The sequence below is a fragment of the Taudactylus pleione genome, unplaced genomic scaffold (assembly GCF_031769625.1).
Source record: "Taudactylus pleione unplaced genomic scaffold, aTauple2 ptg000285l, whole genome shotgun sequence".
Lineage (NCBI taxonomy): Eukaryota > Metazoa > Chordata > Amphibia > Anura > Myobatrachidae > Taudactylus > Taudactylus pleione.
The window spans coordinates 1,411,341-1,424,048 of NW_028284687.1; the positions used below are offsets into that span (position 1 = coordinate 1,411,341).

General features: G+C 41.6%; 1 protein-coding gene across 1 annotated transcript in view; it reads left to right on the forward strand.

Annotated features, from left to right (window-relative positions):
* Positions 1-394: 394 nt before the first annotated feature.
* Positions 395-12,708, forward strand: part of LOC148512042 (uncharacterized) — a 61,420-nt gene continuing 49,106 nt past the window's right edge. Inside the window, exons 1-6 of the mRNA XM_088482372.1 lie at positions 395-541; positions 7,958-8,149; positions 8,670-8,748; positions 8,879-8,976; positions 9,096-9,528; positions 10,549-12,367. Coding sequence (XP_088338498.1) covers positions 413-541; positions 7,958-8,149; positions 8,670-8,748; positions 8,879-8,976; positions 9,096-9,528; positions 10,549-12,367 — 2,750 coding nt within the window. The 5' untranslated portion in view covers positions 395-412. The remainder of the gene's footprint in view (positions 542-7,957; positions 8,150-8,669; positions 8,749-8,878; positions 8,977-9,095; positions 9,529-10,548; positions 12,368-12,708) is intronic.

A 12,708-nucleotide genomic window follows, 5' to 3' on the forward strand; every position in this document is an offset into this window, starting at 1 on the left:
TTGTGGTTGCTGTTGTTGTTGTTATTATTATTATTATTATTATACAGGAGAAGCAGTCTGTGGTGTCCTGTTATTATTTTACAGGGGGAGCGGCCTGTGTTGTCCTGTTATCATTTTTATAGAGGGGGAGCACCCTGTAATGTCCTGTTATTATTATTATACAGGGGGAGCAGCCTGTGGTGTCCGGTTATCATTGTTATACAGGGGGAGCAGCCTGTGGTGTCCTGTTATTATTGTTATACAGGAAGGACACTCTTTCTCATCCTGTGATCAGAGCTCTATGACATGGGGGGAATAGAGGAGGACTTGATGGTCACTTAGTGGGTCATATACAATTATGCTACATGTGTACTCTGTGGTGTTTATTATAGTTATTATACTTTTTCCTAGACAACAGCTGTGAGGAAGCCGAATGTTTACTAGATGTCACGTGAGGATGAGATGCATCACTGATTCCCTGAGGATGGACACGGACAGGCGTCACATGACTGAGAGGATCCTAAATCTTACCCTGGAGATCGTCTACCTGCTGACAGGGGAGGTGAGGGGATCTGGGGGTGTCACAGTGACATCACTTATATATATAGTAATAATACAGGGACATGACTGGGGAGGTGAGGGGATCTGGGAGTGTCACAGTGACATCACTTATATCTGTAGTAATAATACAGGGACATGACTGGGGAGGTGAGGGGATCTGGGGGTGTCACAGTGACATCACTTATATCTATAGTAATAATACAGGGACATGACTGGGGAGGTGAGGGGATCTGGGGGTGTCACAGTGACATCACTTATATATCTATAGTAATAATACAGGGACATGACTGGGGAGGTGAGAGGGTCTGGGAGTGTCACAGTGACATCACTTATATCTATAGTAATAATACAGGGACATGACTGGGGAGGTGAGAGGATCTGGGGGTGTCACAGTGACATCACTTATATCTATAGTAATAATACAGGGACATGACTGGGGAGGTGAGGGGATCTGGGAGTGTCACAGTGACATCACCTATATCTATAGTAATAATACAGGGACATGACTGGGGAGGTGAGGGGATCTGGGGGTGTCACAGTGACATCACTTATATCTATAGTAATAATACAGGGACATGACTGGGGAGGTGAGGGGATCTGGGGGTGTCACAGTGACATCACTTATATATCTATAGTAATAATACAGGGACATGACTGGGGAGGTGAGAGGGTCTGGGAGTGTCATAGTGACATCACTTATATCTATAGTAATAATACAGGGACATGACTGGGGAGGTGAGAGGATCTGGGAGTGTCACAGTGACATCACTTATATCTATAGTAATAATACAGGGACATGACTGGGGAGGTGAGGGGATCTGGGAGTGTCACAGTGACATCACTTATATCTATAGTAATAATACAGGGACATGACTGGGGAGGTGAGGGGATCTGGGGGTGTCACAGTGACATCACTTATATCTATAGTAATAATACAGGGACATGACTGGGGAGGTGAGGGGATCTGGGAGTGTCACAGTGACATCACTTATATATCTATAGTAATAATACAGGGACATGACTGGGGAGGTGAGAGGGTCTGGGAGTGTCACAGTGACATCACTTATATCTATAGTAATAATACAGGGACATGACTGGGGAGGTGAGAGGATCTGGGAGTGTCACAGTGACATCACTTATATCTATAGTAATAATACAGGGACATGACTAGGGAGGTGAGGGGATCTGGGAGTGTCACAGTGACATCACTTATATCTATAGTAATAATACAGGGACATGACTGGGGAGGTGAGAGGATCTGGGAGTGTCACAGTGACATCACTTATATCTATAGTAATAATACAGGGACATGACTGGGGAGGTGAGGGGATCTGGGAGTGTCACAGTGACATCACTTATATCTATAGTAATAATACAGGGACATGACTGGGGAGGTGAGGGGATCTGGGAGGATCACAGTGACATCACTTATATCTATAGTAATAATACAGGGACATGACTGGGGAGGTGAGGGGATCTGGGAGTGTCACAGTGACATCACTTATATCTATAGTAATAATACAGGGACATGACTGGGGAGGTGAGAGGGTCTGGGAATATCACAGTGACATCACTTATATCTATAGTAATAATACAGGGACATGACTGGGGAGGTGAGGGGATCTGGGAGTGTCACAGTGACATCACTTATATCTATAGTAATAGCACAGGGACATGACTGGGGAGGTGAGAGGGATCTGGGGGTGTCACAGTGACATCACTTATATCTATAGTAATAATACAGGGACATGACTGGGGAGGTGAGGGGATCTGGGAGTGTCACAGTGACATCACTTATATCTATAGTAATAATACAGGGACATGACTAGGGAGGTGAGGGGATCTGGGAGTGTCACAGTGACATCACTTATATCTATAGTAATAATACAGGGACATGACTGGGGAGGTGAGAGGATCTGGGAGTGTCACAGTGACATCACTTATATCTATAGTAATAATACAGGGACATGACTGGGGAGGTGAGGGGATCTGGGAGTGTCACAGTGACATCACTTATATCTATAGTAATAATACAGGGACATGACTGGGGAGGTGAGGGGATCTGGGAGTGTCACAGTGACATCACTCATATCTATAGTAATAATACAGGGACATGACTGGGGAGGTGAGGGGATCTGGGAGTGTCACAGTGACATCACTAATATCTATAGTAATAATACAGGGACATGACTGGGGAGGTGAGGGGATCTGGGAGTGTCACAGTGACATCACTAATATCTATAGTAATAATACAGGGACATGACTGGGGAGGTGAGGGGATCTGGGGGTGTCACAGTGACATCACTTATATCTATAGTGATAATACAGGGACATGACTGGGGAGGTGAGGGGATCTGGGAGTGTCACAGTGACATCACTAATATCTATAGTAATAATACAGGGACATGACTGGGGAGGTGAGGGGGATCTGGGAGTGTCACAGTGACATCACTTATATCTATAGTAATAATACAGGTACATGACTGGGGAGGTGAGGGGATCTGGGGGTGTCACAGTGACATCACTTATATCTATAGTAATAATACAGGGACATGACTGGGGAGGTGAGGGGATCTGGGGGTGTCACAGTGACATCACTTATATCTATAGTAATAATACAGGGACATGACTGGGGAGGTGAGGGGATCTGGGAGTGTCACAGTGACATCACTTATATCTATAGTAATAATACAGGGACATGACTGGGGAGGTGAGGGGATCTGGGAGTGTCACAGTGACATCACTTATATCTATAGTAATAATACAGGGACATGACTGGGGAGGTGAGGGGATCTGGGGGTGTCACAGTGACATCACTTATATCTATAGTAATAATACAGGGACATGACTGGGGAGGTGAGGGGATCTGGGAGTTTCACAGTGACATCACTTATATCTATAGTAATAATACAGGGACATGACTGGGGAGGTGAGAGGGTCTGGGAGTGTCACAGTGACATCACTTATATCTATAGTAATAATACAGGGACATGACTGGGGAGGTGAGAGGATCTGGGAGTGTCACAGTGACATCACTTATATCTATAGTAATAATACAGGGACATGACTGGGGAGGTGAGGGGATCTGGGAGCGTCACAGTGACCTTGCGTATATCAATAGCATTGTTGCCGTAGTCGCAGGAGGCACTCGATTTTTCGGGTAGTCCCCCGCACCCCCTGAAGTGTAGGTAATTCTCCCACATCCTGCCACTTCCTACTGAAGTGGGCAGGATAGGGACATTTAATGGGGGATTCATGGACCCGCACCTTAGCTATCTTTGTCCTTTATGTTTATTCATAGTAATTTGTCTGTTGTGCTGGAGACTAAACTCTAGAGCCCAATTGCTGATAATTTTTGTCTGCAAAATATTAGAAAACGTCTTAAAATATGTGTCTCCTTCCCTTTATACTATTTGTATTACTTTTGTATTAAGTACTTTGTGTTGAAAGCCATCTTAGATATTTATAATATTCCTCTTTGCTCGATAGCTGGGGAGAGGGTTATGTTATTGATCCTACTGGTTTCATCTTGTCCCTATTGAGGGGGAAGGGTATCCATGCCTCTTTTACCGAGCCTTTCTGATCCGGTTCTCCCCGCTTCCTTGAATATTGTATCTTGAAACGTTGGAGGCCTAAATACACCCAGCAAGTGCAATAAATATCTTGCTCACCGTAAGAGGTTGAGGGTTTACATTCATGAGACGCATTGTAAGAAGGGTGATGACTCTTTTTTGGATTGGGGATTGTGTATTAGACCCTTGTATTACAAAATCTAGGGATTTCACCATCTTGACAACTAAGCACGTGACTTACTTTATTTTCCAGACCACCTTAGACCCTGATGGCCACTGTGTGCTATTAGAGCTCCAAATTTATGAGTCACCCTATGCTTTGTTGAATATTTATGCCCTTAATAGCCCCCCTCTGCTATCTTTCCATGATATCTCCCATTTGCTTCTTCAATTTAATTTTGGGCAGTAACATCAATGTTGATAACCATCTCCTCTATTGTTCCCTGGTCCCACTCCGCCCCAGACTGTCTGATCTTGGGCCTCTCTCTCATTTAAACTTGTCTCATGGTCTTAACTGAGCCATAGTGACTTATCAATCCCTTCACTCATTCATATACTTTACTCTCTGCGGTTTGCCTTTCCTTCTCCAAAATTTAATATTTTTTTACTGTGATAACTTTATTTAGAAGCTTTTAGGCTACGTTGGGCGACTTTCCCATCACGGCTCATGGCCGTATTTTTATTGTGCTTAAATTAACCTTGCCGTGTCCCTTTTCTCGCTTTTGGTGTTTTCCTTTTTATTTATATTTATAAGTCTAAGAATTTTAAAAAAATTTTGAAACCTAAATGGTCAGAGTTACATGACGACAATGTGGAATTTTGGGATGAACCCACCCTCCTTTCTCAGAACTATAAAGCGGTCATGAGTGGTGACAATGTCACCATCCACTGGAAAGATTTTTTTGCTCTCACAGGCCAAGCAACAAATTGATAAAACAAAAAATAAATTCTAGTGGTGGAGGTAAGGGCCTGGAGACTATTAGCTAACATGGTGAAACCTAGCAGGAATAGTAATCATATAGTTAACCTGTTGACTATTACTTGAGTCTTTGCACTGTACTCTCCAGTCCCTCAGGTTCTGGAGGACTTTTTGGTGTCCATTAATTTACCTTCTTTGAGCTCTGGTCATTGAGCTTTTCTTGATACAGAGATTACACCTCAGGAATAGGTCTCTGCTGAGCTGGTTCCAGTTTTCTTGGAACTTTTTTGCCATGTTCCCCAATTTCACCCATCCTTTCCATGGGTCAGTTAAGCTGATACAACCCTCATTTTGAAGCCTGATAAAGATCCCCTATTGATGTCATCCATTAATATAATTGCTTAGTTTGGATGCCAGTAAGGCTTGGGGGGGCGGGGGGCTTCCACTTTAATTTGATACTTGTCCCAATGCTTTGTTTCCTCCAACAATGGTCTCTTCTTCGGGGCATTTGTGGTGGTTTGGAAGAGCTGAAGATATCTGCTTTCGCTGATTGAAAGACTGAATTCTCCTTAGCCCTATTAATGTTCAAAATTACAGAACTTGTTGTCCTATCACCTTTAGAGTCAGTTTTGAAAAGTCCTTAGCACTGTGACTTCACCCAGCAATCACACCACCGAGATGGGCTTGTAACTTGCTAGCTTCCATTCCTTATGTGAGAATACTTCTCCCCATAATATATCCAACTATATCACTGTAATATTACCAAATTGATTTCTACAATTGATGCCGTGACACATAGGTGGAAATGTCCCTATATTTCCTATTTGATCCAATCTCCTTAAAATACTGATTTTTTTTTTCCCTCTAAAATCCATTATCCACCTCTTCTGTCCTGTAAGGACGATACTTGTGTAGACTCTATATTTTGAACTTTTCTGTTGGGCAAGAAGAGGTCTTTGCTGATTATTATGAAATTACAACAACCCAAACACCGGGCTGGGACCCTAATGTGGGTTTATAGCTTAGCAACACGGTTAAATACCATGGATTAGATCTCCGATACCTTTATTTATCCAAGTACTACCTCAGAGCAGGGATTGCTACTGATGATGCAGCCTACTACATTTCATCATAGTCATGATGGATATAGTCATATTGCTGATAATCACCTTCTTAGGATCAGTATGTAGTGTTCACTCTAGATCCGGCGGCCGGCACGGCGCCGGAGCCAGAGAGGGCACTTCCTTTGACGCGCTCCCAAAAAAGGGGTGTGGCCATCGAAAAGGGGGCTTGTCTATAAGACGCATCCCCTTTTCAGCACTCTTGGGGGCGTGCCTGGCACTTACGGACATGCCGGGCAGCCCCCAAGTGCTGCTGACGGAGAATAGATGCCAGGCGCATGCGCCTGGCGTCTATTCACCGGCAGTGACCGGGTCACCGCACATTTCCCCACCCGCAGGACACTGCAACCCGCGGGTGAAGATGGCACCCGCAGGCTGTGAGGGCAGGGCAGTTTTTGATCTCCTTCTGGAGGGCAGGGCGCTTTTTGCCCTCCAGAAGGAGGGCAGGGTGCCACACCCCGCTGAAACAGCCTAGCTAGTATGTAAAACTTGGCACTGGATAAATCCTCAATAATCACCTTATCTTCCCTTATTGAAAATCCCATTTTACCAAGATGGCATGGCGGTCTACCACTTCACTTTATGACAAAAACTGGTTCTGAGTCTTCTAGGTCAATTTTTTAATCCATCCACCAAAATCCCATTTTCATTTCATAATCTATTTTGCAGATACAATTTTTTAGATTTTTGATTGCAATTTTTTTCAAGCTGTCATTGTCAAGTAGCTTGCTTTCTGTTGTCTCGTGATTGGCATGTGATTATTTTTGAATTCTTTACCATCCAGGTCCTCTCTGGGAACCAAGACAATTTCATCCTATTATGTGTTCCTGAGATACATTTTTGATTATGACGGGACCTCTAGAGGTTTAGTGAAATGATTGTATTATTTTTCCGCCCTATCTCCTGGAATTCTCCTCAACTCCTTGTCTTCTATAAAGCTCTTATCTATACTCAAGTACACTGAAATGTTTGGAAATAAATATCAGGATTACTTCTCCCTCTATCGTTGTTTCCAAATTGGGATTTCAGACTCTCACTCTTGTACTAAGTTTGAATCTTTGAGAGCAGACATGTATCATTGCTTCTGGAGTTGCTCCTACATTAAACGTTTTTGGGTTCAGGTCTGGAGGTTTACTACTGACTTTCTGGTAAGTTCCTTCTCTCTAACACTAGCCGAGGTTAATTTTTATACACTTCTGCCGGGAGTTAGAGTAATTTCCAATTTATAAGTTATTGTTGGCAGTCTTGGGGGTTGCACAGAAAAGTGTTCTTCAGACATAGATTCAAAACAAATCTCCACCTATGTCTCTTATTCATCAGAAATTATATCCTATCTTTAGGTTGGACTGGGCTAAAGCGTCTTTACAAAAATACTCCAGCTCTTACAAAACTTTCCTATGTATCAAAAAACATCTATTTGATATCTATATTAGAGAGCAACTTGTGATTTGTCTCAAATTTACTCTTCGGTATAAGACTGGTCTATATTGAAGTGATACTCCCCAGCTTCCAAAATCCTTTTATGACTAGTTAATTATGATTTGTGTTTTTGTTACCTAAGGTGACTTGTTCCTAATCTTTGTTATTCTCTTAGGTCTTATAAGACATTGGTTTCTTTCTGTTCACTAATATGTTACGTCCTTTTAATATTTGCATTCTAAATTTTGCTTATGAAACTATTGTCTTACCATGTAACCTTCATTTGCTTTTGTCTTCTGTATTCTATACATAGTTGTGTGACCTGCTTAATAAACCAAAGTTTAAAAAGTATTTTAATTTTTTATACTTCTACACCTAATACACAGGATTACACAGTAGTGAGGAAGACATCCAGTGAGTGTGAGACACCCTGCAGCCGTTCCCATGTGTCAGGAGAACTGAGCAGGACCCAGAGCCCCACCACGGTGCCTCCACCTCACTCACTGATACATGAGAGACACGATGACCAGAAGATCCTGGAACTCACCAATAAGATCATTCAGCTGCTTACTGGGGAGGTGACTGCTGGGAATGGGACATTATACAGTAACACCAGGGGATGTGTCTGGGTGATGACTGGAGAGGTGACTGCTGGGAAGGGGACATTATACAGTAACACTAGGGGATGTGTCTGGGTGATGACTGGAGAGGTGACTGCTGGGAATGGGACATTATACAGTAACACTAGGGGATGTGTCTGGGTGATGACTGGAGAGGTGACTGCTGGGAATGGGACATTATACAGTAACACCAGGGGATGTGTCTGGGTGATGACTGGAGAAGTGACTGCTGGTAATGGGACATTATACAGTAACACCAGGGGATGTGTCTTGGTGATGACTGGAGAGGTGACTGCTGGGAATGGGACATTATACAGTAACACCAGGGGATGTGTCTGGGTGATGACTGGAGAGGTGACTGCTGGGAATGGGACATTATACAGTAACACCAGGGGATGTGTCTGGGTGATGACTGTATCACTGTGTGTGTCAGGTTCCTATAAGGTGTCAGGATGTCACTGTCTATGTCTCCATACAGGAGAGGGAGTATATAGAGGAACACAGGGGTCTGTACAAGGACGTGATGATGGAGAATCACCGGCCCTTCACATCACTGGGTAAGAGGAGACTGTCATTTATTGTACATTTATTATACAGGGGAGAGCAGGTATGGGGGCCCCCTATACGCAAACATCACATGATAATCACATACATACAATGTACTCAGTCACTGTGTGTCTCCTACAGATGGACCCAGTAACAGAAATACCCCAGAGAGATGTCCCCGTCCTCTTTATTCACAGGATTGTACAGAGGAGAATCACAGGATCCCACAGGAGCATCAGGTAGATTGAATGTAGTGCACCTATGTGTGTCTTATTCACCAGTATGCTACTGTTTAATTTCAATTAAAAAGAGTAGACTTTATTACAGTATTATTTTATCTGAATTGTGGGTAATTTAGGGAGAATATATAACTGATATAAAGACAGAAAATACAGATGCAGAAGAAGAGACGTATGTGACTGATATAAAGGCAGAAGATATAGAGGGAGAAGAAGAGACGTATGTGACTGATATGAAGGCAGAAGATATAGATGAAGAAGAAGATATGTATGTGACTTATACAAAGGCAGAAGATATAGATGAAAAAGAAGAACAGACGTATGTGACTGATATAAAGGCAGAAGAAGAGACGTATGTGACTGATCAGGAAGAAGATATAGAGGGAGAAGAAGAGACGTATGTGACTGATATAAAGGCAGAAGATATAGATGAAGAAGAAGAGACGTATGTGACTGATAATAAGGCAGAAGATATAGAGGGAGAAGAAGTGACATATGTTTGGGGGGATCGGCAGTGTAAGGAGGAGGAAATCCCTACAGACATCAGCACAGGTGAGTAATAAACAGTTACTACCACTGTCCTGTTGCTCTCTTATCCACTCAGTGATTGTCTTTAGTGAAGCTCCCATATAACTTAGTATCTGCCTTTGTTGCTTGAGGGATTTATAGCAGTGCATTTCAGTTTGATTTTGTAAGTTTTCAATCCCATGCTGGAGCTTCTGTTAGTACTTTTTGGGATGATCATATTCCATCACCTGAATAAGTCATTATATATATGCAGCCCCCACACAAACTACATCTTGTTTTTCCACAAGGCATTAAGGTTTCAGGAAGTAACATTAGTTTGCTTATTCCTCCTGACACAGCGACTAAAATCTACCCAAAATGTGCAAGTAAGATTATAATCATTGAAAGTGCAAGAAAGGGACCTAACAGCAAATACATGTATCAAAAAAAATAAAAAACACAGAAAAAGCCAAACTAAACAACAGCGAAAAATACTTGGTTCTTGCTTTGGTAATAATCTTCATTTCCAAAAATACAAGTGCCAGGGTTCTACACACAGGTTTTTATAATAGGATCTGCTCTTGAAATTATAATACATTTAATTGTTTTACTAGTTTCAATGAAATACATGATAAATGTAGGAAGATATATTTTGCCCTAATAATGGTGTCCGTGGGTCTGAAGGTGCCAGAACGGGATAAATTGGTCACTTTTTATATGCCCTCCCCTATCCCTGGCTCTATCGTTCTGCGTTGGATGAGGTTATTGTCACCATTATCACCAGACAGTAATCACAAAGATGCTGCATCATTTGAGAGATCGTAACCTTCGTGTCTCCACATAAGTGTGACATCATTGGTTCCTGTAGAGTAATGGCATAAACTCTGCCCCTTTCTGTTACATCATCACAATGATAGGTAATCCCCACCCCTCCCCCTTTGATCTTCTTCAGTGTTCAATTTGAGGTGTGTGCTGAGGATGAATATTAGTTGTCCTTAGCACTGAAGGGATTTAACAACCAGACCTCTTGTAGTAGCTAATAGTGTGAAATTATGTTATTTCCAGCAGATGGATGCACAAGCAGGGATCCTACGGAGGGAAGTCTCGCTTTATCTTCAGATTTTAAAATAGAAGATAACGTCACACAAGATTCTTCAGGAGAAAACTCCATTATCAGAAATAAACATCCAGTAGTTATCAGTGCAGATAAATCACTTGTGCCCTCTAATCATGAGGAATATTTTCCTGATAAATTGGTTATTGCTACACATAGTACAACTGATACAGGTGATAAAGTGTTTTCATGTTTTGAACGTGGTAATAGTAAATCTGTTTCAGTTATTCATCAAAGTCACACAAGTAAAAGAACATGTCCATGTTCTGAGTGTGGGAAATGTTTTATGAGGAATTCAGATCTTGTTAAACATCAGAGACGTCACACTGGTGAGAGACCATTTCCATGTTATGAGTGTGGGAAATGTTTCACACAAAAATCCCATCTTAATAGACATCAGAAACATCACACAGGTACGAAACCATTTCCATGCTCTGAGTGTGGGAAATGTTTTACACACAAATATAAGCTTATTAAACATCAGAGAAGTCACACAGGTGAGAAACCATTTCCATGTTTTGAGTGTGGGAAAGTTTTTGCACATAAATCACATCTTGTTACACATGAGAGATGTCACACAGGTGAGAGGCCATTTCCATGTTCTGTGTGTGGGAAATGTTTCACACAAAAATCACATCTTGTTAGACATCAGAGACATCACACAGGTGAGAAGCCATTTCCATGCTCTGAGTGTGGGAAATGTTTTACACGGGAATCACATCTTGTTATACATCAGAGACATCACACAGGTGAAAAACCTTTTCCATGCTCTGAGTGTGGGAAATGTTTTCCAGAGAAATCATCTCTTGTTATACATCAGAGACGTCACACAGGTGAGAAGCCATTTCCATGTCCTGAGTGTGGGAAATGTTTTACTTTTAAATCAAATCTTGTTATACATCAGAGACGTCACACAAGTGACAAACTATTTCCATGTTCTGAGTGTGGGAAATATTTTACAAGCAACTTTAAGCTTATTAAACATCAGAAAACTCACATGGGTGAAAAACAATTTCCATGCTCTGAGTGTGGGAAATGTTTTAATAAGAATAAAAGTCTACTTAGGCATAGGAGACAGCACACCAGTGATGAAGTATTTCCATGTTCTAAGTGTGGGAAATGTTTGGCAAGCAAAAATGGCCTTGTTGACCATCAGAAAACTCACACCAGTGAGAAACCAGTTCCTTGTTCTGAATGTGGGAAATGTTTTAAAAATAAATCGGCTCTTAGCAAACATAAGCTATACCACACAGGTGAGAGGCCATTTTCATGCTCTGATTGTGGGAAATGTTTTATACAGAAATCACAACTTGTTACACATGAGAGAAGTCACACAGGTGAGAAACCGTTTACATGCTCTGAGTGTGGGAATGTGTTTACACATAAATCAAGTCTTGTTAAACATCAGAGAATTCACACAGGTGAAAGGCCATTTGTTTGTTCTGAGTGTGGGAAATGTTTTACACACAAATCAAATCTTGTTGAACATCAGAGAATTCACACAGGTGTGAAACCATTTCCATGCTCTGAGTGTGGAAAAGCATTTACACATAAATCAAATCTTCTTAAACATCAGAGAATTCACACAGGTGAGAGGCCATTTGCATGTTCTGAGTGTGGGAAATGTTTTACACACAAATCAAATCTTGTTGAACATCAGAGAATTCACACAGGTGAGAAACTGTTTGTATGTTCTGAGTGTGGTGAGTGTTTTACAAAGAAATCGCTTCTGAAACATCGGAGAATGCATGCCGGGGAAAATACATTTCTGTGAGGTTATAGACATGAGACGAGGCTACTAGGCACCCACCCTCATGCCCCTGGCTGGCTAGGGGTTGTTTTCTGGTACTCATTTGGTCCTAGGGTTTGAACACACAACAATACAGGTGCTAACCTGTTAAGCAATCTAAACAAGACAATTAACTGACAGCTGCCACTATAAAATATTAGGAGAACTGGACACCTCAAATTTAGGAAAATATAATCCAAAACAAATGAGGTGCTAGTCAGTTAAATTATTTATGAATAACATTAAAATATGTTTTTTATTTATATCCTAAATAATATATAATATATAATGCAAATACAATTTAACTATAAAAAGTTGCACC